The following is a 27,883-nucleotide window of genomic DNA, read 5'->3' on the forward strand; positions in this document are numbered from 1 at the left end:
ATATGAAAGTTAAAGGCTTAATTTATGCAACCAAAATTGATTCTCAGGTCACGGGAAACGTTGGGTTCCCTGACCTGTTGCAAATGCAATCAATCAATTCTGCCACCAACACTCCCATCCCTCATATGGCAAAATGGAATCATTGATAAAATTTGGTACATTAACCCACAAATTAACTCATATGTAAGCGCAGACTATGAACTTTGAACGTTCTATGAAAAATACAGAATCGACCGTCCGGTGGGGCTCAGCGGGACGTCCGCCGCAGGGTGGGGGGGGGGGGGAACCGGCAAGAACATCTAAACGGACCCCGGAATGGCTGATCTCCACCGTCTCCGCCGCTGAAATAAAGATAGATGTGAACTGCCTTGTGGACATGATTAACTGATATCTGCAAGGCTGTGGATAGCCACCCAGCTAATGAAGGAGTTAGCAGAATAGATGAGAGCTAAACTAATACTGTTTAATGACTTGAGTCTAATCCAGGAGACAGCAAAAATAGAAAGGGGTATCTGGAAGTGACAGCTTTGCGTGGATGGAGGGAGCACAGGGTACCAAAGTGGAAAAAGAGCAGGATCCAGAGCATACATGGCACACATCTCCTATGTGATGAGGGTTTAATTCTCTCTCTCTCTCTTTTTTTTTTTTCCTGTCTCCTCTGCATCCCATTCAGCATAGAAAGAGGCGATCATGCAGACAGGGATCCAGGGAATTCCCACACGTCGTAGGCTAGTGTCTCCCTTTTTTTTTTTTCTCAATGCCTCCATCCTTCTCCCTCTCTCCATCCTGATCATGTTCTCTCCAAGCTTTTATTTCGTTGCGCCCTCCTTCTCCCCTTTTTTCGCTGTCTTTATTTCTCCCCCCATCTTTCTGTCTGTGTGCCCCCTCCTCCCTCGCTCTCCCTTTCTCCCTCCCTCTCTCTCTCTCTGTGCATGGGGCTGCGAGTGTGCGCGCTGAAAGATCTCTGCACTGCAGCCTCCACCTCCTCCTCTTCTCTCTCTCTGCCGCTCTCGCACACTGAGCATCGCTGCAGTATTAGGCATCGGTCCCTGGGAAAGGAAGGGAGGAAGGAAAAAAAAAAGAGAAGAGGAGCCCGAGAGAGGTTTTGGGAGAGGGAGCAGCGCAGACACGGAGGATGCTGAATAACCTGACGGAGTGCGAGGAGGGAGAGGGGGGTACCAGCCAAGGTAAGTGGAGGAATCTGACAGCAGGGAGGTGGGGGAGAGAGAGAGGGGGAGCTAATTCTCCGCAGTGCTGCTTCTGAAGTGGGGGGGCGGTAGTGACCAGACTAGGGGGGGCACCCCCCCCACCCCCTTATGATAGGCTTCACCGAAACAGCCAGGGGCCAAGATGCACTGATGCATCCTTTAAAATAGCAAGCCCATCAGCCAGGTGCTTGGGTACCTTCTATGTAGCCCCCCCCCCTCCCAAGCATCGCACACTGTTGCATTTCATCCCTAACAGCACTGCATTGTGGACCTCTGACCCCTGGATCTTCTTATGACTTCCTCCCCCTTCCAGGAGCTGTCCAGCTCTAGGGTCCCTATTGAGCCTTTGACTTTAAAGCATAGAAAACTCATTCTGTGAAAGAATCTGCAGCTGCCATCACTTGACCTCTGACCCCAATGTGTGGGGCAGGACCCCTTATGCCGTAGATCTATGTATGGAGGGGGGGGGGGGGGGACTGTACGTGTTGTCTGACCATTGCTGTGCGCATTCTTGCCACCTGTAAGTGGCTGGCCATTATACTGCAACAGCTGCTTAGCACTGACCCATATTGCTCCATCGCCCTGCATAGATCTCATCAGATCTAAATTCTATACCATACTTACTGAGGTTTATTTACTAAAGGCAAAGCCGCTTTGCACTACAAGCGCACTGCAATCGCACTTGGAAGTGCAGTCGCTGTAGATCCGAGGGGGACATGCAAGGAAAATAAAAAAAACTGCATTTTTGCTTGTACACGATTGGATGATAAAATCAGCAGCGCTTCCACTCATTTCAGATCTCCCCCTCCACCCCCCAGATCTACAGCGACTGCACCTCCAAGTGCAATTGCAGTGCAAAGTGGATTTGCCTTTCGTAAATCAACCCCCAATGTCAGTTAAACTAATATGCCCGGCGCTTGCCTCCGCATTGCACTGCCTGTTGTTGAGCAGCCTTCTCCCATTACTGGCACTTGTCACCCTGTCACCCCCCCTCAGCCCCCCATGACCTGTCTCCCGGGCTTGCTCGCTGGCTGTGACATGATGTCTGTTTACTTTTCACATCCCCCCCCCCCTACCGTGACATCCCATCAGCATAGCACCAGCTCGATTATGTTCACAGCACCAGTGGTGCATCATGTCTCATGGCTCACTGTATTTTCTCATCAGCACCGCAGTCTCATTCCTCCTTCCCAAGCCACCAGAGCGTTCTAGTCTTCCCCCCTTGTTTGTATGCTGGCTTTATCCTCCGGGAAAAAAAAAAATCACTGCATTCCTTGTCATTTTCACTGCATCACAAGTTCAGCCATTTTCATACTCGTATAATTAGATAATCGCTGCTGCAAGTTTTCCCAGATCCCGTTCAGCATTCTGATCTCCTTAGCTAGATGCATCTGCCCCCCCCCCCCCCGTGAATATTCTGTACCGCTAATTGGAAAAGATCATGACGAATTGAGAAAGGAGTCATTCAGAATTTTGAATTGCATTATGTGCTACAGATAAAAAAAAAAAATTTTTTTTAAATGATCCTTTTGTTACCAGGACCCACTTTTGGATCTTTTGCTTCCGCTCCGCAAGACTCAACCTGATTGGGGAAACTGTTGCATTTGTTTGATACCTGTTAAATCTTTTTTTTTTAATTCAGCCAATCAGAATTCACCTATTATCTGTCCCGACTGCAGAAAACTGAAATTTGATTGGCTTGAGTTGTCACATATTTATTGCACTTTGCTCAGCCTTTTTATTCTATGAATATTTTAATATGAAGGAAGAAGGAATAGAGCATTTTTTATTTTTTTTTAATATGTGTATTTTTTGGCAGAAGGAAGTGGTGATGGCTAGTTTAGAGGGTATGCTCTCAATTCACAAAGCTAACATACCAGGAAAAGGATTATTATTTATTTTTATTTTTTTAAAGTGGCAGCTATTTTTAACTCCATGGGATTTAAAAATGACAATATGAATGGAGAGGGAAGAGATCAGTTTTTTTTTTTTTATATGTGGAATTGTTTGCCAAAGGAGGTGGTGATAGCTAGTTTAAAGGCAATACTCCCAATTCACAAAGCTAACATACCAGGATAAGTATTATTATTATTATTTTTTTTTAAGTGGCAGCTATTTTAACTCCATGGGATTTAAAAATGACAATATGAATGGAGAGGGAATAGATCTTTTTTTTTTTATGTGGAATTGTTTGCTAAAGGAGGTGGTGATGGCTATTTTAAAGGCAATACTCTCAATTCACAAAGCTAACATACCAGGATAAGGATTATTTTTTTTTTTTAAGTGGCAGCTATTTATAACTCCATGAGATTTAAAAATGACAATATGAATGGAGAGGGAATAGATATATATATTTTTTTTTAATATGTGGAATTGTTTGCTAAAGGAGGTGGTGATAGCTATTTTAAAGGCAATATTCTCAATTCACAAAGCTAACATACCAGGATAAGGATTATTATTTATTTATTTTAAATTTTTTTAAGTGGTATCTATTTATAACTCCATGAGATTTAAAAATGACAATATGAATGGAGAGGGAATAGATCAATTTATTTTTTTAATATGTGGAATTGTTTGCCAAAGGAGGTGGTGATGGCTAGTTTAAATGCAATACTCCCAATTATCAAAGCTAACATACCAGGATAAGGATTATTATTTTTTTTATTTTTTTATGTTTGTTCTAAAAAAAAAATTGCCAGCTATTTTTAACTCCATGAGATTTAAAAATGACAATCACATAGTTAAAAATAAAGATCTGTATCCTTGTGTTAATGCTTTGTGAGTTTTCAATAAAAATAAAAAAAATAATTGTCAGTGCCATGGACCCCTCCAGATACACGGGATCTCCCCACACTGGAAGATCATTAGTATTAATGGCTGAATGACGATGCATGATAGTTGACAATAGCAGTATTTGGATGATTACTAGAGATATCACCAGTCCTTCTGACCCATGTAATAAGTTACTAGACGTGTCATTTAATATAAAGTCTGTGATTTGTCATAGTGAATAATATTAATAAATAGACCGTGTAAAAAGGCTTCAACACAACCTGCCCCCCCCCCCCCCCCAGAACACCTTATTTGTAAGCAACAATGGGGCCCCTAACCAGCGAGGGGGTTTCAATTCACTCCAAAGTCTTTGAAAGAAAAAAGATGTGCTGATTGCGCTTCGTGTTTAAATTTATGATCTGCAATACTAGATTTCACCAGCAGGTAGTGCTGCATGAGAAATTTCTATGAATCCTATAGCTATCTGGAGGAGGGAGAACCACTATTAGTCTTTTTAAATAAGATAATGCTAAGTGTGTCAAGTACAAGAACTCATAGAACCCAATAAGATTTCAGATTACTCTTGTCTTATAGGGGAGAAAAAAAAACAATGATTTGCTGCTATGCATTAATGCCCTTTGTACATAGTCATTGCCCTTGGCAGTACGTTATTAAAGGAAAACTGTCACTGCTGAATACTATACAACTGGAATATCTTTCTGGAAAATCCATTTATGCAGGTCAATTTAGGATGCACTGGAATACATAGGCCTCTCAGTATGTGGATTGTAACTCAACAACTATTGATATGTGCCCTTGCACTGAATTATGGGATGTACTGGGGGTCATTGCTGAATATGTAAGTGATACACTGTAGGCTGCCTATGATCCCTGGGAATACCGGGGTGTGACATTGGATTTGTTTTTTTAGCAGGTTATACTGATTTACACCTAGAGGTGGATCAGTATTCAGGTATGCATAAGTTCCTTGACTTAAAGGGAAAGTGGTGTTTATTTTTAGCTATTACTTAATTGATCAACTTTTGATACAAATTTTTCCATTTTAAATGACTTCCCTTTTTTAAAAAAATGATGTGTTATGCCCTGTACACACGGTCGGACATTCCGACCACATAATCCATTGGATTTTTTAAGACGGATTTTGGCTGAAACTTGTGTTGCATACACACGGCCGGACAAAGTTGTCAGAAAATCCGATCATTGGAACGAGGTGACGTTTGTTGCGTACGACGGGACTACATAGAGGCTAGTAGCCAATAGCTTTGGTCTCGTAATTTAATCTGAGCATGCCTGGCACTTTGTCCGTCAGAATTCTCTACAAACGATCGGGAAAAGTCTGATCGGATTTTGTTGTCGGAAATTTTTTTAGATCCTGCTCTCAAACTTTTTGCGTCGGAATTTCCGACTGAAAAAGTTAGATAGAGCCCACACACAATCGGATTTTCCGACAACATAATCTGATCGGACCTTTTCCGTTGGCATTTCCGACCGTGTGTACAGGGCATTAGAGATTTGTAGATTAACTACTATGGGGACTTGAAGGACAAGTTCAATAAGTAGCTAAAAAAAAGTCCTGACTCTTAAATACACTAAGCTTAAGGTGTCATAAAAAACTATCAATAAATGGTGTATTACACGCTGTTCACTCACTCAGTCACTATGAGATTTGTTTTCTATATTCTGCAATACACATGGTTGATCCTGCTGCTCTCTATCTCCACCTTCTGTACAAGTCTTCAATACAGCTAGGAATTTTGTAGCAGTTGTGGCAACTCTGCACATACTCAGTATCTATGCTGAGCATTTCCTCCCTATCACATCTGAGTAGCCCATGAGAGTCACACATGTGGGTGTATACACAGAGGTAAATTACAGCCCACTCTCTCCTCCTCCATGCCCATTAAACAGCTAAACACAATGGGGATGGGAGATTACATCTTGATTGATGGAGGCTTCACCTCCCTCTTATTCTAAGGCACAGGCTGGAAGGACGTGACACAGCCCGTGTCTGGCAGAAATCTGCCCACAACATGTTATTGCCAAGAAATAAAGAAATAAAGATTTAATTTAAAATATAGATTTGTATGACAATTAAAACAGTTTATTGGTATAAATTATTTATTTTTACTATGTATTCCAAGGCTTTTTTTTTTTTAATATGACTAGACGCTCCTCCTGCTTATCTTTCCCTGCAGATGAGCTGGGAAAGAGCTGGGTCATGTGACAGCTGTATATTAATTAGGAAAAAGATACTTAGATTTAAAAAAAAAATGTAATTAAAATAATTACAGTGCCATCATCCATGTACAGAAATAGAAGGAACAATGTAAATTAAAGGGGTTGTAAACCCTAGTGTTTTTTCACCTTAATGCATCCTATGCATTAAGGTGAAAAAACTTCTGACAGTGACCATCCCTCCAGCCCTGACCACGTTCGTTCCCTCGGCGGAGACGAGACGCTCTCTACCTCTCTGTCGGTTGTCTAGGCTCTTGATTGGATAGATTGATAGCAGCTCAGCCATTGGCTCTCAATGCTGTCAATCAAATCCAATGACGCGGGCACTGGAGGAGCTGGGCCGAGTCCTGCATTCTGTGTGAATGTACACAGACTCGGGAGCACGCCCACATGGGTGTCCACCTTAGGAGAGCCTTCTTCAACGTGGGCACTCGATGCGGGTAGGAGCTACCAGCGCCGCCTGGGGACCCCAGAAGTCGAACATCGGACCACTCTGTGCAAAACATACTGCACAGTGGAGGTAAGTATGACGTGTTTGTTATTTAAAAAAAGTAAAAAAATACAAGGGTTTACAACATTGTGTGATTAGTATCACTTTAGCCACTTATTTCCATGGCAGTGGCCTCCCATTTCCTGACCATGAATCTAGTGCCAGGCTGCTTGTGCATTAATATCCCAAAAACGTGCATGGGATGTGCATTACTATACCAAAAACGTGCATTGGAGCAATGTCCTATATACATTTATGGGGTGTTCATGCACAGGGGCAGGCGGTCAGTCCGGCGCTAGATTTTTACTGACTGTTGGAGCAGGTTAGGAAGCAGTGGGGGTAGGGAAGGGATAAGGGATGGTTCAGCTTAGTCATAGATATGCACAGCCTATTGCATTAGGGTGTGCCCCCCAAATGTATTAAGACATGGCTGATTTTAGTAGGGCTGTGGATAGTGTCAGCAAAGCAGTGGACTTTTCAGAAGGGCAGAGGTTGGTGTCAGTGGGGCAGTGGATGGTTTATTTTTATTATTTAATTTTTTTAATTCGTTTTTACAATTTTTTTAGGAGCCCCGTTGAGGGCTTTGGTGAAATCAGCAGGAGTAATCTGTACTGCACTGGGTGATTAGGATGTGCCAGGCACATCCAGCACGCCTTCTGCGCATGCCTATGAGCTTAGTGTATTTAGGATGTTAGGGAAGGTCTGTTTTTATTTTTATTTTACCCCACAAATCACTTAACTGGATATCAGCCACACAGGGAGTGCATTGGCTTTAGTCTCATAGACCGGCAGTGTAAAAAGGAGCTGTAAAGCACTGAAAGCAGAGCCTGGGTATGGGATAACTAAATATGGCTTTCCCCTCCTGTACACATATAATTACAAACTTTACATAGAAACAAGGTCTTTAAAAAAATTTGTATGTATTGATAATAATAATTACATCAAGCTGATTTCTTTTACATGAATAAAACGTTTACTATACTCTGCATGTCCTTTAAATAATCGAATACACATAGGGCATAGAATCATTGGTTTAGTCAGCAAAGGAAAACCTTGTCTTCTGAATTTACAACAAAATTATATTTCTTTTGTGCTTGCACTAGAATTTGTATTGCCACCTCTAATTATTTTAATTTTATTACGGAGCGGCTGATTCAGCCATGCTAAAACGGGGGCAGGAAAATTCTTCCCCTTCGTAAAGATAAATAAGCATCTGCCTTTAGCGGCATTTTGTGCTTCTTTTGCCTGGTTTAAGCTCAAGTAAATGGAGTTTTTATATTTAGCTGAAGATTTGTACCCTGGTTTATGTTTACAAATTGTCTCCACCTTTCTTGACGTTTGCCTCAAATTTAATAGCGAGGCTATCATTACACTTTTATTTATACCGTCATGGTTAATTATCACTCCGTTCTGAAAAGACCAAGCCACATTGGCAGATTTTACCTGCAGTATCCGTATAGGTGTTTCTGTTTGAAGAAGGATTTCTCTATATGAAGTGGAAAGGCCCTTTAAGGGTCAGTCTACCTAAAAGTGATATTTTAGCTATAGGCGGAACCTGATGGGTTGTCGCTGATCCAACGCAGAGAGTGTGAACCCTTTGCATTGGCCACAGAAAGCGTGGGGGGTCTAGAAAACTAAAGGGTTAGTTCACTTTCACAATTCAATGGGGACCTTGGCTTGTGGGCTCCTTGAGGGTAGGGACCAATGTGAGTGTGCAATGTACAGGGATAAGGACAATTGTAGATACTCACTCAGGTTGAACTGGATGGACTGGTGTCTTTATTCAATCTTACTAACTATGTAATTATATCACCCATGCATTCCAGCACCCCAATACATTTCTCAGGTTTTGAAATAGAAGCCTCTTCTCAATGTCATATCTGTAGGCTCTCCCAACCCTGTCTGAAAAACTCCTAGGTAGGTGACCCCTCCTCTTCCCATCCTGCCTAGATGACAGGGTGTGTCAAACACTGGACGGGAGTCCTCAGCTTTACAAGCACTCTGGTTCATTTGAAACCACATAGATGCGCAGTGCAAGTACAGTGTTGTGCAACGGAAGGAGGAAGAGCACACAGTTTTGATTTATCCAGCTGTATTTGCTAGTACAACGTATAACATCCAAATGAAAGATATAACACCAACATGTCAGAAAAAAGTTCAAAAACAGAATCACTGAGTTGGAAAAAGGACCACCCCCTTATGTCAGTATATTGTTGGACCACATTTTGCTTTAATTACAGCCTTTAATCTTTTGGGATATGTCTCTACTAACTTTTAGGCTCATCTGACCATCTTAAACGCATCTTGAAGATTCTGAGGCCACAAGGGAAAAGGTGTTATAGTCAGAGGAGACTAAAATTGAATGATTTGGCCTCAACATCAAACCATATGTGTGGTCAGTGGCGGAATTATCAGGGTCGCCCTGGAATTCCATCACTGTGGGGGGGCCCCGGCGTGGTTGCTATCCACAGGGCTGTGAGTGGAGAGCGTGTCTCATGTAAACAGCAGCACAGAGACACCGGGACTTGGGAGTGAAGTTTCGTCCGCTCTCGCAAAGCACACAGCTGATCCTGCTCCCCCTTCGGCCCCCCCCTCCCCTCCTCTCTCGTGTGTTCTCTGCTCTCTGCGGGCATTCAGGTGTGAAGCGAACAAGCTCACATTTCCCGCAGAGAACACAGGAGAGAGGAGAGGAGAGGAGGGGGGGGGGGGGGGGGCCGAAGGGGGAGCAGGATCAGCTGTGTGCTTTGCGAGAGCGGACGAAACTTCACTCCCAAGTCCCGGTGTCTCTGTGCTGCTGTTTACATGAGACACGCTCTCCACTCACAGCCATGCTGACCCCTCTCCAGTGTGTGTGTGTAGACTCAGGAAGATCCCGCCGTCCATCAACATCATAGAGCTGCTGATCGCTGCCTCCCCCCAGGTGGGGGGGGGGGGTACAGAGATCTGCTGGGGGCCAAGGTGCACAGCAGAGTCCAGCAAGGTACAGAGAAACCTCTTTAAGGGGGGTGACTGTCTAGGGACCCTAAAGTAAGGGGGGGTATCTGGGGATCCTGATGTCCAGTACCACCGCCACCCCTCCTCCAGTACCACCACCCCCGTGCCACCCACCTCCAGGACCACCACCCCCGTGCCACCCACCTCCAGTACCACCGCCACCCCCTCTCCAGTACCACCACCATGCCACCCACCTCCAGTACCACCGCCACCCCTCTCCAGGACCACCATGCCTCTCTAGTACCTCCACCCACCTCCAGAACCACCATGCCGCTCCAGTACCATTGCCACCCACCTCCAGTACCACCGCCACCCCTCTCCAGTACCGCCACCCCTCTCCAGGACCACCATGCCTCTCCAGTACCACCACCCACCTCCAGAACCACCATGCCGCTCCAGTACCATCGCCACCCACCTCCAGTACCACCGCCACCCCTCTCCAGGACCACCATGCCTCTCTAGTACCACCACCCACCTCCAGAACCACCATGCCGCTCCAGTACCATTGCCACCCACCTCCAGTACCACCGCCACCCCTCTCCAGTACCGCCACCCCTCTCCAGGACCACCATGCCTCTCCAGTACCACCACCCACCTCCAGAACCACCATGCCGCTCCAGTACCATCGCCACCCACCTCCAGTACCACCGCCACCCCTCTCCAGTACCGCCACCCCTCTCCAGGACCGCCACCCCTCTCCAGTACCACCACCCCCCCTTCAGTACCACCACTGCCACCCACCTCCAGTCCCACCGCCACCCACCTCCAGTACCACCGCCACCCCTCTCCAGGACCACCATCCCCCTCCAGTACCACCACCACCCCTCTCCGGGACCACTATTCCCTCCAGTACCACTACCACCCACCTCCAGTACCACCACCACCCCTCTCCAGGACCACCATCCCCCTCCAGTACCACCACCGCCACCCACCTCCAGTATCACCACCCCTCTCCACGGCCACCACTGCACTGGTGACACAAGTTCCACTCGGGACACAGGCTGCACAGAAATGTTTTACTTTGTTGTACAGTGGAAAAAAAATATAGTATCAAAATCATGCTTTTGGGGGGGGGGCCCTTCCTGATTTCTTGCACCGGGGCCCTGAGGTTTCTAGTTACGCCTCTGTGTGTGGTGGAAATCCAATACAGCTCACCATCCAAATAACACCATTCCTACTGTAGAGTATGGAGGTGGTAATATCCTGTTGTAGGTTTTTTTCTCTGGAGAAGAGACTGGAACACTTGTCAGGATAAATTGAAAAATGGATGAGGCAAAATACCATTAAATTCTTGAGGAAAGTCCCATGCCTTCTGGCAGAAATTTGTCAATGAGAAGAAGGTTTACCTTCCAAAATGACAATGACCCAAAGCACACAGCAAAAATTAGCACACAGCAAAAATTAGCACACAGTGGCTGAAGGAGAAAAAGGTGAATGTCCTTGCATGGCCCAGTCAGAGCCCAGACTTAAACCTCATTGAAAATCTGTGGAATGACTTCAAGACTGCAGCCTACAAACAATCACTAACAAATTTAACTGAACTTGAGCAGTTCTGCTAACAAGAGTGGGCAAATATTGCAAAGTCTAGATGTGCAAAGTTAGAGACATTTCCCAACAGACTAAAGGCTGGAATTAAAGTGATTGTAAAGTCTCAATTTTTTTTTTTAAATAACAAACATGTTATACTTACCTATCCTATGCAGTGGATTTGCACAGGGCAGCCTGGATCTTCCTCTTCTCAGGTCCCTGGCTGGAGTTCCTGGCCCCTCCCTCCTGTTGAGTGCCCCCACAGCAAGCAGCTTGCTATGAGGGCACCCGAGCTGAGCTTCAGCTCTGTGCATCCATTTAGACATGGAGCTGTGGTTCAACCTTGCCCCCTCACACAGGACTCCATCCACAGAAGTCCTGTGTGTCTTTTGGTCCATTTCAGGTCCGAATTCAGGGTTTGTAGGGTGAGTGAGAACTTGATCTATCGGCTTGGAATTGTTGTTCTGGCATTGTCAGTACAGAGACAATGTCTAGTCAATGTCACCAGGCAAATATCTAATGGCACTGTTTGCCCATTCTTCCTCAGATATATGATGTTCGCATAAATGCCTTTTCCAATTTGAGCAGTAAAAGTGTGCAAAGGCGCATGTTGTATAAAATCATTCAAGAGCATCTGTCATTAGCCGGAACATTTAGCCTTGTACACACGGTCGGAGAATCCGTCGGAATGTGTCCTATCGGACCGTGTCGTCGGATAATCTGACTGTGTGTGGTATGCATCGGACTGATTCCGTCCGAATCTCCGTCGGACCCAATTTTCCAACATGTTGGAAATATTTCCCGACCAACTGGGCCGGTCGGACCTAATCTGATCATGTGTAGAGCATTTTCATCGGACCAAGTGCCACGCATGCTCAGATCAAATTCCTACATCAAAGCTATTGGCTACTAGCCTGAATGTAGTCCCATCGTAACGAAATTACGTCATCACGTTCTGAAAGATCGAATTTTTTGCCAACTTTGTCCGACCGTGTGTATGCAACAGTTTCGGACAAGATCCGACGGACAAAATCCGACGGGCAGAATTCCGACGGATTTGGTTGTGGAAATCTCCGACCGTGTGTACAGGGGCTTAGACCTGCATGGATGAGGTTCTGAAAAGTCCATCCGGGCAGATCCAATTTTCAGGCAGATTTTCAGCATTGATTGATATCTGCAAGTCCTACCTGACAAAAATTTCTGACAGTGGAACAAATGTGCCAAAATCTTTTTTGCTATCTATCAAGTGGCGGCAAACAAACTGAAAAAAACCCCATCAATTGCAGCCTCACTGTACCCTCAATCGCAGCCACTGTGCCATCAAATGCAGCCACTGTGCCCCTTAAAATGCTGCCACTGTGCCCATCAAACGCAGCCACTGTGCCCATCAAACGCAGCCACTGTGCCATCAAACACAGCCAGTGTGCCCATCAATTGCCGCCACTGTGTCACCAAACACAGCCACTATGCCATCAAATGCAGGCACTGTGCCCCATAAAATGCAGGGACTGTGCCCATCAATTGCCGCCACTGTTCCCATCAAACACAGCCACTGTGCCATCAAATGCAGCCACCGTGCCCATCAATTGCCACCACTGTGCCATCAAACGCAACATTTGTGCCATCAAATGCAGCCACTGTGCCCCATAAAATGCAGCCATTGTGCCCATCAATTGCCGCCACTGGGCCATCAGACGCAGCCACTGTGCCATCAAATGCAGCCACTGTGCCCATAAATTGCTCCCACTGTGCCCATCAATTGCTGCCACTGTGCCCATCAATTGCCACCACTGTGCCCACCAATTGCTCCCAATGTGCCCCATCAAGCGCTGCCAGTGTGCCCCACACCGGCCCGCCGTCTGCACTTACCTTTCTCGGTGGGACAGCTCCTCGATGCTCTTCAATGTCTTCTCCAGTCCTCTCTTCCCATCCTCTGCTATGATTGGGTGCCTGGCGTCAAATCAAAGCCAATCAGGTGGCCGGTAACAGATCCGAGCACCTGATTGATGTAGAGGCGGTTTAGTGTTAGGAAAGCAAATATTCATTTGCTTTTCTAACACACAGCTGAGTGACGTGCGAGCGGCCAGCATTGCGCTCACAGGTCACCTTTTTTGATGCCTATTATTTTGACGCTCTAATCGGGTGCTTCAAAACCACCCCCGCCGCTGTAATTCAGGTGCCCTGTGCGCAAGAGGGGCCGGGCACCTGAATAGGGAGTGGCAGCTGCAGCCATAGATAGATTCATGCAATGCATGAGTCTATCTATTGGTGCTAGAAGGGGGTGGCAGGAGAGAGGGGTGGCGCATCGCCACTGTATCTATCTATCTATCTATCTATCTATCTATCTATCTATCTATCTATCTATCTATCTATCTATCTATCAATCTATTGTGTTTATCTTCTGAGGTCACCTGATCTACTGATTGTTACACTAAACAGTACATGTTTTTGTAAAGTGAAGAAGGTTGTGGCATTTGAAATGTTTTAAAGATCATCTAGTATACCCTATTACTAAAATCTCATATTAACTTTAATATGTTAATGTAAATTCAGAAGTAATTTAAACAATTTTAAAGTCACAGCTTTTATAAAAGTGTTATCTGCCATAAAGGTCCTTGTTTGGGCTTCCTGTTATGAGATGACAGCAGATTGCAATCTTTTCATAGTTGTTCTGCATTATCACCCTGGACTAAGGGCTTCTGTTGGAGATATCAAGTGGCCATGTCATTGTGTAGGCATGTTCCACTGTTGTCACTTTCAGGGATTTTGTCTTAAGAAATGTCATGCAGCTATCACTGAAGTACACGTAGTTAGGAACTGGATGCAAAGGGCTGCATGAACGCGAAAATACGTATTTAATTTTTAAAAAATGATACAAGGTGCTTTAGCAAACTAAATGTAATTAAGTTGATATTTAGGTCTACTTTAATGTAAACCCATCAGGCATTTTTCTGCTTTTTGAACTGCTATTAGGAAAGGATGGTAGACAGCTATAGGTCCTAGTTGATATATTTAGATGACTTTTATACAACAATCTCTATGTTAAAGCGGAACGACACTATATCCACAAATCAAAAGCACTATTTAATTCATTTTTAATATTCAAACCAAACTCCTCCACCCATCCATGTCTCTATGCTTTATTTTGCTGAGAAATCACTTTGAAAAACATCTCCTAGCAATTCTGACGTAAGGGCTTTTTCTTGAGTAAGGGCAAATGATTCATATAGCATTTACGTCGTGGGGTTCATCTGCCCTTTGCTCAGTCATGCAGGTGCTCCGTTAGATTAGGCGTCCCGTCAAATTTTGTAAAGGTAGTGATGTTCTGTCACGGCCATCTTGGTACACCCCGCACTCAGACGCAGTAAGCCTACAGTCTGAAGTCGCCAAGCAGACATCTTTTTACACCCACCGAAGTCTTGCATTTCACACTTATTTTTACCAGTAAACGAAGCTTATATCCTGAAATACAGTATTTAGAAATCCGTGACACTGTTTTGATGTTTCATTTTAAAAGCAGCGGTCTTCTGTCAGATTAGCAAAAGTGTGAGGTCAGAAGGCCTGCTGATGCTTTTAAAATTCAACATTCAACAGTGTCACTAAGATCTAAATACTGTATTTCACGATATAAGCTCAGTTTATTGGTAAAAATAAGTGTGAAATGCGAGACTTTGGTGGGTGTAAAAAGATGTCCACTTGGCAACTTCAGACTGCAGGCTTAGTGTGGGCGAGTGCGGGGCATACCAAGATGTCCGTGACTGAACGTCACTTTCATTACGATATCTGACAGGTCGCCTAATCTGATGGAACACAGGCATGAGGGTGTGCTTAGCTGGGAAAACCCCTCCTCCCCCTCTGAAGACTCCTGTGATTTATAACATCATTTGCCTAGTCAAGAAACCAGGAAGTAACTGAAAAAAATGAAAAAAAAAAGTTTAAAGCAAGTAAAATATTATATACTTTACTATCGATTTACTAATGCCAGCAGCATAAAGATTAAAAATAGTCAATGTTGACTGAGAGAGTAAAGTCCCTTGTCCTGATTAAGCTGTTATCTGTGTGAAATGCGTTAACATTTTTATCTCCTGGTGCTCGCTGTGCTTTATATTCTTTTATTTGTTGATTGGCACAATGAAGATTTCGGCATCCTCCCGGAGTTTACAGCCATTCATCCATTTTTCCCAGAGTGAAGTTCCATTTTAAGCTTCACTTCACCCCTTTCTGCCTCTTATGCTCCGTACAAACGATCGGATTTTCTGACAACAAATGTTGGATATGAGCTTGTTGGCGGAAAGTCCGACCGTGTGTATGCTCCATTGCACATTTGTTGTCAGACTTTTCACCAACAAATGTTGGCTAGCAGGTTCTCAAATTGTCCACCAACAAATGGTTGTTGTTGGACTTTCTGATCACGTGTACACAAGTCCATGCATGCTCGGAATCAAGTATGAGCCGCAAGCGCTCGGTCTTGTAAAACTAGCGTTCGTAATGGAGACATCACATATGCCTTGTACGTCACTACGTTCGTAATTGTTGACTAACATTTGTGTGACTGTGTGTATGCAAGACAAGTTGTAGCCAACATCCTTTGAACAAAAATCCACGGTTTTGTTGTCGGAAAGTCCGATCGTGTGTACGGGGCATAACACTTCACTATTAGTCAGAAATATTAGTCACTATTAGTCAGTAAGGCTGAAGGCTGCTAAAAGGGCTATTGTAGTTTGTTTGTTGTGCTTTGACTTTAATGAAGGACAATTGGATTTCAAAATAAGGGTTTGATTTATTTCCAAATCAGGATATACATACATGCAGATGGATGGTGGGTAAGGGAAGAAGAGTGTTGGGTGGCAGGTATAGGGAACAGATCTGCTCTCTAGGCTACCATAATCAGCCTTACAACAACCTTCACTCATACAAGGCATCTACTCCTAGGCCTACTCTTGGAACACCCCAGTCAGGCAGGGCCCAACTAATTGCCTTTGTGCCTACAGGATTAAGGAGGTCTTGTCCAACATACAAATGTCCATTGTCCTCTGTTCATGTGACACCTGATATCTGGAGGTGGTTGAACAGGCAGAGCTAGGGAGGAGGTTGTCACACGGGGGGACCCCATGATTGTCCCAGGAGGTCATACAGTATAGATTAACCACTTGCCGACCGCCGCACGACGATGTACGTCGACAGAATGGCACGGGCAGGCATAAGGGCTTACATGTACGTCCTTGCCTGCCTGCCGGTCGGGGGCCCGATCGGGCCCCCGCCCGGTGCCTGCGGCGGTCGGTATTCGTTCGGGAGCGATCCCGGACGAGGGGACGGCCATTCATTCATGGCCACCCCCTCGCGATCGCTCACGACGAATGAAAATGTCCCGTGACATCATTTCCTCTCCTGTAATGTAAACACAGGAGAGGAAGTGATGTATTCTCTCCTCCGTGTCGGTATTTTTCGTTCCGGCACCGAGGAGAGAGGTTCGGTGAGTTGCACCAACACACCACACATACAGTAGAACATGCCAGGCACACTCACACCCCCCCTTTACCCCCCGATCACCCCCCAATTACCCCTGCCCCCCCAGTCACAGTGACACCAATTGCTTTTTTTTTTTTTTTTTGCATTGGTGTCATTTGTGACTGTAATAACTGTTAGGGCAGTTAGGGTTAGCCCCCTTTAGTTCTAATGTGCCCCCCTAACCCCCCCCAATAAAGGTTTAACCCCGTGATCACCCCCCGTCGCCAGTGTCACTAAGGCTGGGTTCACATTGCAGCGGTTTATGAGAACGAATGTGATTCGCACCGCACTGCAGTGCAAATCACATCCGATCTCTGTGCGATTCGAGTTCAGCCATACAGATAGTATGGCTGAATTCGTGTCGCACCCGCCGCACCCGCCGCAAATTCGCACGGGGGACACTTTTTTTGGCCCGCAGCAGAATCGGATCGCATGGGTGTTCACACCATGCGATCCGAGTTTGCAGATCGCACTGCGATATGCGAACTGATCTGGGGGTGTCATTAACATTACACTGACACTCCCAGCAGTTCGCATAGGGCAGTGTGAACTGCCGCCGGAAGGCATGCGATGCGGGAACCCGCCGCGGATTCATGGCGTTCCCGCATCGCTCCAGTGTGAACCCAGCCTAATAAGCGATAGTTTTTCTGATCGCTGTATTAGTGTCACAGGTGACGCTAGTTAGGCAGGTAGGTATTTAGGTTCGCCGCAGCTTTTTATAGCGCCAGGGACCCCCATATACTACCGCATAAAGCCCCCTGATTGCCCCCTAGTTAACCCTTTCACCAGTGATCACCATATAACTGTTACAGGTGACGCTGGTTGGTTAGTTATTTTTTATAGTTTCAGGGCACCCGCCATTTATTACCTAATAAAGGTTTAACCCCCTGATCACCCGGCGGGTGTCATTTGTGACTGTAATAACTGTTAGGGCAGTTAGGGTTAGCCCCCTTTAGTTCTAAGGTACCCCCCTAACCCCCCCAATAAAGGTTTAACCCCGTGATCACCCCCCGTCGCCAGTGTCACTAAGGCTGGGTTCACATTGCAGCGGTTTATGAGAACGGATGTGATTCGCACCGCACTGCAGTGCAAATCACATCCGACCTCTGTGCGATTCGAGTTCAGCCATACAGATAGTATGGCTGAATTCGTGTCGCACCCGCCGCACCCGCCGCAAACTCGCACGGGACCCTTTTTTTGGTCCGCAGCAGAATCGGATCGCATGGGTGTTCACACCATGCGATCCGAGTTTGCAGATCGCACTGCGATATGCGAACTGATCTGGGGGTGTCATTAACATTTCACTGACACTCCCAGCAGTTCGCATAGGGCAGTGTGAACTGCCGCCGGGAGGCATGTGATGCGGGAACCCGCCGCGGATTCGTGGCGTTCCCGCATCGCTCCAGTGTGAACCCAGCCTAATAAGCGATCGTTTTTCTGATCACTGTATTAGTGTCACAGGTGACGCTAGTTAGGCAGGTAGGTATTTAGGTTCTCCGCAGCTTTTTATAGCGCCAGGGACCCCCATATACTACCGCATAAAGCCCCCTGATTGCCCCCTAGTTAACCCTTTCACCAGTGATCACCATATAACTGTTACAGGTGACGCTGGTTGGTTAGTTATTTTTTTTATAGTTTCAGGGCACCTGCCATTTATTACCTAGTCTCACTAGTGTACCCCTAAATTTAGGGGTGTCTACTTTCCAAAATGGGGTCATTTGGGGGGGGGTTTGTGCCATCTTGGCATTTTATGGCCTTCAAAACTGTAACGCCCTTAGAAAGCCTGAAGGCGGTGCTTGGTTTTCGGGGCCCCGTACGCGGCTAGGCTCCCAAAAAGTCCCACACATGTGGTATCCCCGTACTCAGGAGAAGCAGCAGAATTTATTTTGGGGTGTCATTTCACATATGCCCATGGCATGCGTGAGCAATATATCATTTAGTGACAACTTTGTGAAAAAAAAAAAAAAAAAAAAGTTTGTAATATTCCCGCAACTTGTGGCAAAATATAAAATATTCCATGGACTCAACATGCCTCTCAGCAAATAGCTTGGGGTGTCTACTTTCTAAAATGGGGTCATTTGTGGGGGTTTTGTGCCATCTTGGCATTTTATGGCCTTCAAAACTGTAATAGGTAGTGAGGAGTGAAGTCAAATATTTACGCCCTTAGAAAACCTGAAGGCGGTTCTTGGTTTTCGGGGCCCCGTACACGGCTAGGCTCCCAAAAAGTCCCACATATGTGGTATCCCCGTACTCAGGAGAAGCAGCAGAATTTATTTTGGGGTGTCATTTCACATATGCCCATAGCATGTGTGAGCAATATATCATTTAGTGACAACTTTGTGAAAAAAAAATAAAAAAAAATTAAAGTTTGTAATTTTCCCGCAACTTGTGGCAAAATATAAAATATTCCATGGACTCAAAATGCCTCTCAGCAAATAGCTTGGGGTGTCTACTTTCTAAAATGGGGTCATTTGTGGGGGTTTTGTGCCATCTTGGCATTTTATGGCCTTCAAAACTGTAATAGGTAGTGAGAAGTGAAATCAAAAATTTACGCCCTTAGAAAGCCTGAAGGCGGTGCTTGGTTTTCGGGGCCCCGTACGCGGCTAGGCTCCCAAAAAGTCCCACATATGTGGTATCCCCGTACTCAGGAGAAGCAGCAGAATTTATTTTGGGGTGTCATTTCACATATGCCCATAGCATGTGTGAGCAATATATCATTTAGTGACAACTTTGTGTAAAAAAAAAAAAAAAAATTTTTTTTTTGTCATTATTCAATCGCTTGAGGCAAAAAAATAAAATATTCAATGGGCTCAACATGCCACTTATCAATTTCCTTAGGGTGTCTACTTTCCAAAATGGGGTCATTTGGGGGGGTTTTGTACTGCCCTGCCATTTTAGCACCTCAAGAAATGAGATAGGCAGTCGTAAACTAAAAGCTGCGTAAATTCCAGAAAACGTACCTTAGTTTGTAGATGTGACAACTTTTGCGCAAACCAATAAATATACAATTATTGACTTTTTTTTTACCAAAGACATGTGGCTGAATACATTTTGGCCTAAATGTATGACTAAAATTGAGTTTATTGGATTTTTCTAATAACAAAAAGTAGAAAATATCATTTTTTTTCAAAATTTGCGGTCTTTTTACATTTATATCGCAAAAAATAAAAATCGCAGAGGCAATCAAATACCATCAAAAGAAAGCTCTATTTGTGGGAAGAAAAGGACACAAATTTTGTTTGGGTACAACATTGCATGACCGCGCAATTACCAGTTAAAGCAGCGCAGTGCCAAATTGTAAAAAGACCTCTGGTCATTGACCAGCAAAATGGTCCGGTCTGAAGGTGGTTAAAGTGGTTTCCCCACAAGAATGTTAATCAGTGTCACTGCTGAGCAAGTCTTTTTTATGATCTGAATTAGCACACAGCTGTTGTAGTTGGTTGTCCAGTAGGCAAATGTCAGTATTATAATAAAGTTACATAACTATCAGTTTTGGTATGTTGCACTGGTGTTTCTTCCCAGAGAAACCTTTTCAGTGGTAGAATAAGGTATAACCAACACTTTCCTAACTGGATAGCAAATGTTCAATTAGCTAGCTCAGCCAGAGAGGTAGGGACGCTTAAGAAGAAAGTAACTGGTCCTTAGGGAGTTGCCACAGGTGATGAGATTACTAGCCTGACATGGGGACCAATAAGGGACCAACATTGAGTTAATTGGGTAGGTTGGAAGTTGACTTTTCCTTCAAAAGTCTGCATTTGGGTTTTAGATGCTCAAGCGACAAAAATTCTTCACGAATACTCAAGTAATTATCTAAACATACTGTATATACTGGGACTTCTGGTATCAGTTCATTAAGCTTCATTTTACTTGAAATAGCAATCAGACATTTGAAAGTTGTCTGACCAAAGAAAACCAAAGTTTTCTTAAAATTTTGACACCTTATATAAGCATGTTCCTGCCCACGTAAATTGGTGCTGTGACTTTTACTGATAAATGATGGGATGCAAATTGACGACTTAGTATGAGCCCCATCTTCCCATATGATAATTGCTTTCTTATCCTATACACAGGCTGATTATTATCCAAACGCGCTACAATTGTAAGTACTAGACAACAATGGACGTGTATGGGTATTTAAACAGTAGTTTGGATTATTTAATTATTCAGCTTATCAATCTATACTAAGGTACCCAAAGACATAATAGTGCTAATGTTATTAGCATTTCCCCATGCTCATATAGTAATTGAACAGTGCATATAGATAGCAGAAACATAAAAGCTGGACAAGGAATAAGTCTATATTGTTGGAAATTTCCAGGCTGGTCCCCATTAGTCTAATTTTAATGCCCCATACACACAGTCGGACATTTCCAACCACAAAATCCGTCTGATTTTTTCAGACGGATTTTGGCCGCAACTTGTCTTGCATACACACGGTCGCACAAAGTTGATGGAAAATCCAATAGTTTGGAACGAGATGACGTACAAAACGTACGATGGGACTATGTAGAGGCCAGTAGCCAATAACTTTCGCCTCCAAATTTTTTCTGAGCATGTGTGGCACTTTGTGCGTTGGAATTCTCTACACACGATCGGAAAAAGTCCGATCGGATTTTGTTGTCGGAAAATTTTAAATCCTGCTCTCAAACTTTTTCCGTCAGAAATTCAGACAGAAAAAGTCTGATAGTCTCGATTTTCCAACAACATAATCCGATCAGAGTTTTTCCGTCTGAACTTCCGACTGTGTGTATGGGGCATAAGTATTTTAAGACATAAGGGAGCTACAAAATAGTTTACACATTTTTGTAATACAATAGGGCTTTCAAATGATGTTCCCAGCACTTTATTTATATAAAGTAGAATCCAGGAGTATTGTCTACAGCAGTGATTCTCAACCAGGGTTCAGTGGAACCCTAGGGTTCCTCCAGAGGTTGCTAGGGGTTCCTTCAGCATTGGGCAATATCTGCCTCTCAGATAAGTTCCCACTGACAACATTGATATTTTGAGCTATCTGTAAGGAGGTAATTCTTCCCAATGACCACAAGTGTAAGGACCATTCTTCCCACTGACCATCACACTAATGTATCATGAGTTGTAGAGTTCTCATTTTTAGCAGGGGTTCCTCGAGACCGGAGAACTATTTCAAGTGTTCCTCTGTGTTGAAAAGGTTGAGAAAGGCTGGTCTACAGTATATACCTTACTGGCATGCATTATGACTATATCTGAACAGTAGCATATAGATTACACACACATATTACCAGGCATGTACTGGCCATTGGGACTACTGGGAGTTTCCCAGTGGGCCGATGTCTCAGTGGGCCACTCTGATGTAAGGGGGTGCTGATGGGACACTCTGATGTAAGGGGGTGCTGATGGGAGACTCTGATGTAAGGGGGCTGGTAATGGGACAATCTGATGTAAGGGGTGCTGATGGGACACTCTGTTGTAAGAGGGCTGGTGATGGGACACTCTGATGTAAGGGAATGCTGATGGGACACTCAAAATGTAAGTGGGCCAGTCTGGATGAAGTCCAGGGCAAAATTTCTGTCCCAGTCCAGCCCTGCATATTACTGAATGAGTAGAGTACCACACCCCTTGCTCTCTTCTAGCAGAGAAAAACAGCTTTCTGGATTTTCAGTCTGCAGGTATTAGTTAACAATTGAATAACTAGTGCTGGGCTTTCTGAATAGCAGCATATAGATTACATGCTCACACATCTAAATGAGAGCAGGGTCACAGCCTCTTAATCTCTTCCAGCAGAGAAAACTGCCATCTGGATTTTCAATCTACAGGTATCCATCAACAAGTGAATGAGTGCTGGGCTTTCTAAATAACAGCATATAGATTACATGATCCACACATCTAAAAGTGTGTATCCAAATGATATGTTAGATACCCACATCTAAATGAGAGCAGGGTCACATCCCTTACTGTCTTCTAGCATGGATACTACCAACTTGGTTCCTCGGTTTGCAGGTGTTTCATCAGATTTGGCAACCCGTCAGAAGTGACGTTTCGTCGCCGCCATCTTGCTACACCCCGCACTCGCCCACACTAAGGATACACTGAGAAGGGGGAAAGCGGACTTCTTGTTACACCCACCAGAATTTCGTATTTTACACTTATTTTTAATTATAAACTGAGGTTATATAGTGAAATACAGTACTTAGAACTCCTTCTTACAGTTTAGATGTCGAATTTTAAAAGCGGCGAACTTCTATCAGATTAGCAAACCTGTGAGATCAGCAGGCTTGCCGCTGCTTTTAAAGTTCAGCATCTAAACAGTCAAATGGAGTCTAAGTGCTGTATTTCACTATATAACCTCAGTTTACAGTTAAAAATAATGCCGCGTATACACGATCTGACTTTCCGTTGGACTTGGTTCAGCGAACAAGAGTCCGTGGGACAATTCAATCGTGTGTGGGCTCCAGAGGACTTTTTCTTCCCAAAAGTCCGGCGGACCTAGAAATAAAACTGGCTTCAAATCTTTCCGACGGACTCAAGCCCGGTCTAAAAATCCGGTCGTCTGTGTGCTAGACTAAAACTGACGCTAGGGCAACTATTGGCTACTAGTTATGAACTTCCTTATTCTACGTCATCACGTTCTAATCCGTCTGACTTTTGGAGTGATCGTATGTGGCCAAGTCAATTCGTTTGAAAGTCTGACGGACCTCAGCTGCAAAGTCCATCGGATTGTCCGCCCGACCAAGTCTGTCGAAAGGACCCGTCGTGTGTGCGCTGCATAAGTGTAAAATGCAGAACTATGGTGGGTGTAACAAGATGTCTGCTTGCCCCCTTTCCGCTCTATCCTTACTGTGGGAGAATGCAGGGTGTAGCAAGATGGCGGTGAGGTATCCTGATTAAGCGGTGAACTTCTGTCAGATTAGCAAACCTGTGAGATCAGCAGGCTTGCCGCTGCTTTTAAAGTTCAACACCTAAACAGTCAAATAGAGTTCTAAGTGCTGTATTTCACTATATATCCTCAGTTTACAGTTAAAAATAATGCTGCGTACACACGATCGGACTTTCCGGTGGACTTGGTCCGTCGGACAATTTGATTGTGTGTGGGCTCCAGAGGACTTTTTCTTCCCAAAAGTCTGGCGGACATAGAAATAAAACTGGCTTCAAATCTTTCTGACGGACTCGAGTCAGGTCTAAAAATCCGGTCGGCTGTGTGCTAGTCCGACGGACTAAAACCGAAGCAAGGGCAGATATTGGCTACTAGCTATGAACTTCCTTATTCTACGTCATCACGTTCGAATTGTTCGGACTTTTGGAGTGATCGTGTGTGGCCAAGTCCATTCGTTTGAAAGTTCGGCGGATTGTCCGCCGGACCAAGTCCGTCGAAAGGTCCGGTCGTGTGTACGCTGCATAAGTGTAAAATGCAGAACTATGGTGGGTGTAACAAGATGTCTGCTTGCCCCCTTTCCGCTCTATCCTTCTGAAGGCCAGTCCCGTGACACCTCCGATACACATTCTGACGGGTCACCAAATCTGATGAAACACAGGCATCAGTCAACAAGTGAATGACTAGTGATGGGCTTTCTGAATTGCAGCAGATAAATTAAATGATCACTCAATCAGTTGATTGAGAGCAGTGAGATGCCTCCTTTCTTTTTTCTAACAGAGAAAGCAGCCATTTTGATTTTTCAATCTTCCGGTATCCTTCAACAAGTGAAGGGGAAGTGGTGGGTTTTCATATCAGCAAGCCCGGCACACTCCTCAAAAAGGATGACATGAAAGCACCCCACATTAAATGATTAAAAAAAATTGTAAATGATGGATTTTATTTAAATAATATAAGCATCATATAAATATATCAGTATATATATATAGATATATATATATATATATATTAATAAAAATAAATTATACTTTTCCATTAATATGAGGTTAACAATGACAACATAGAAGGGTTTCATCCATTAGGCAGTAATACACGCGAATGTGCAGAAAACCATAGCAACTGAACAGCAGTTATCTTTCATTAGTTTGACTACTATACAATAAAAGGTTAATTCTGATTGATTGCTCTAAATTACTACTACAGTTCATGTTCTCGTGAGTCTTTGTCTGAATCGGAGGGCTTGAGAAAGCATCTCCATTGAAATTATACTTGCTGTTTCTGCAATTGTCCTTTGTTCAGGCACTTCCTGCTATAGGAAGACAATGCTTTGTTCATGTTTCCAAGCAGTGCTACTGCATTGTCACCCTATCATATGAGTTTCCAATGGAGAGTACATGTGGCCACTTCACTGCACATTACTCAGGCTTGGTTCACTGTTGTCACCATCAGAAAATCTACTCTGAAATGTGCCATGCAGCTATCATTGAACTACATGTAGACAGGATTTGGTTACCAGGTGGCTGCAAGAGATCTGCAGTACTGAAATGCATTAAAATGTGAAAACTGTATTTTAATTAGAAAAAATGCCTTTGTTAGTGATACACAATGCTTTAACAAACCAATTGTCATCTATTTAAGGTGTGCATCTACTTTATTGTAAGAGTGCAACATGAAGTGGTGATGTGCCGTGTAAAGTGATCCAACAAACCAGTCAAATGTCATCATTGACTGATCTGAAATCTGATTGGTTGCTATAGATTATTGTGCCTGATACATCATCATTGATTTGTGCACTGCCTCAGTGAACATGTCCTCTTGGTTATAAAGGTCCTTGGCCTGGAGGTTTGCTTGCAGATCCATAATTGGTCTACGCTTCACCGTGACCTTATTAGTATAAAAATGGGGGCAATTTCATCTTGCCCCACTGATTCATTCTTCCTCTTATCATAATGTTAAGGGACTGCATATTCTTGGACTACAAGCAACTGATGATCACTGAGGGCTTTGTAATCGTAATGAAAACAGAAGCTTAGGCTTGCATAGAGAAGATATTGGAAGAGAAGCCCTTGGGGAAGAAGATCATGCTAATTTTTATTGAGCGGATTTTTATGAGCTGTGTTACCATACTGATAATGATTAGTTATATAATGGAATTTTGTTACACATAGCAATTGAGAATAGCGTTATGTTGGTTTCATGGCTCTAAATGGGAGATCTTCCAGTTGCTGTTTTTTTTCTCCTATGTTGCCTCGTTCTCTTGGTAATACTAATATTTGATAGCAAGCTACAAAGTACAAAGGAGATGGCTCTCTACAGAGCTATGCGCATCATAAGAGACGGATGAGAGTGTTTATACAACTGGGTCACTTTGTAAAAATGGTTAGCATAATGGCTAGAAACATGCATAGCACGCTAAAGGGTTGTCTACAAGTGTATTATGGTCAAGATTAAGGTTTAAAGTAGAGTAGAGAGTATAAAGTAATGGAATACATTTAAAAAATGATTGTTATCAATTAATAAAAAAAATCTTAGTATACACTTAATAGACCAGAATCAAAATCTCAAGTTCCTTTATATGAAAGAGCTGCTAGTAGCATGCACCAATATCATATATATATATATATATATATACCTATACCCATACCTTTATAAAAGAGAAAGGACTACTCTAGTAGTAAGAGAAGTTTGGTGGGTTGTGTCAATTGTTGTCTTTATTTTATGTGCTGAGAGATTGATATTGGTCTACTCTGTTCCCTTCAGTTTGGGAGTTTTAGATTTTCCCGTCCCTACCAGAGAGTCTCCACTTCTCCTTTTGCATTCTTGTAATATAAAATATAAAATCTCAACTGGAAAGTAGGACCCCTTGTATTAGCTGTGTCAGGTTCAGAACTGGATCATCCACAAGGCAATCTAGGAAGGAGCATAGGGCCCTTTAGATGGGGGGCCAGCTATAACCTTCATGCTCCTAGAGTAAATCAGGCAAATAATGCAGTTGGTTAAAGCTGTGCACCCACTTGTCACTTCACATGGGAGAATGGAATCTTAGGCAGTTTGGGGTTGATTTAGTAAAACTGGAGAGTGCAAAATCAGGTGCATCTCTGCCTGAAAACCAGGTTCCAGGTTTTTTGTCAAAGCTTAATTGAACAAGCTGAAGTTAGCTGATTGGCTACCATGCACAGCTGCACCAGATTTTGCACTCTCTCTGGTGTCTGTTGGGGCCATGCCAGCAAAGATAATGCACATGAGGTGTTGAGTACCTATTTCAATCCTGATTAATGACAGTTGAAGGGATAAGAAAGTTGCGACTTTGCTGAAGGCCTCATTTTGTCTCAAAGCCCAATTCTGAGCTAACATTTTATTTTTCGATGTACCCCCCAAAAAAAAAAAAAAAAAAAAAGCTTTGGCTGTAATTCCTGCCATCAGTCCAGAGCTGCCCCCACAATACCTTTTCTTGGCCATTGACATCCTCAGTCTTCTGGGTATAATGACACCTGGTGCATCATGATGACCCAGAACCCCTCAGTGGATGGAGCCAGGATACCCCTACATTGAATAAGGAGTCCTCAGTCTTCCAGATTACGTAATGTCCAATGTCACTCAACCTAGAAGACTGAGGACACCATTGTGAATACTTGGTGTCATGGTCCCATACACTGAGGGATCATCATTATGGAACCTTAATTCTTACTGTACTGGTGCAAATAATAGAGCTAAGGTCATTATGCCAATGCTTTCTGAATCAGAATGGACCACCCAGCCTTGTGAAGATGCCGAGAGGAACTGTCACAGGACTGGCCTTTAGAAAACAGTAAATAATAAAACAAACAAAAAGAACCCATATATAGCCAGTAGCCACTGCAGGCCACAAGGAATGGAGGGGGTTGATTGGGGGGGGGGGGGCAGTGATGGAGGGAGCATGGAGCCCACAATTCACTTATAATCTGTCCTTCAAGCAATGCAGGAGCTTCTCTGCGGGCCACTGTAGCTTCAGCATTGCATTGTGTTATTCCTAACTGGAGGCTAGATCAAACCTTGTGGTGCCTGTATTGCTGACCTGTTTGGGATAATATAAGATCCATTGAGGGTCAGCTTGACTGAAGTAAGATAGCCATACTTATCATCACATAACCCTAACTACACAATCTAAAGCCTCGTACACACGATCGAATTTTCCGCAGACAAAATGTCAAAGGTCGTGTGCCTGGATTTTGTCTTGCGCATAAACGGTACACAATTTTCAGCCAACAAAGACAAATGTAGTGACATACTAGACATACTACA

The 27,883-nt window shown here is 43.9% G+C and overlaps 1 protein-coding gene across 2 annotated transcripts in view; it reads left to right on the plus strand.

The window, feature by feature from the left end:
* Nucleotides 1–813: 813 nt before the first annotated feature.
* SLC12A5 (solute carrier family 12 member 5) overlaps nt 814–27,883 on the plus strand; it is a 140,644-nt gene continuing 113,574 nt past the window's right edge. Inside the window, exon 1 of one of the 2 annotated variants that reach the window (XM_077459239.1) lies at nt 814–1,187. In XM_077459239.1, the coding sequence (XP_077315365.1) occupies nt 1,136–1,187 (52 nt within the window). In that variant the 5' untranslated portion in view covers nt 814–1,135. The remainder of the gene's footprint in view (nt 1,188–27,883) is intronic. The other variant, XM_077459240.1, reaches the window with a different exon arrangement.

Source organism: Lithobates pipiens, unplaced genomic scaffold (genome assembly GCF_037356315.1).
Source record: "Lithobates pipiens isolate NorthernLeopardFrog02 unplaced genomic scaffold, aLitPip1_a1.2 Scaffold_28, whole genome shotgun sequence".
NCBI lineage: Eukaryota > Metazoa > Chordata > Amphibia > Anura > Ranidae > Lithobates > Lithobates pipiens.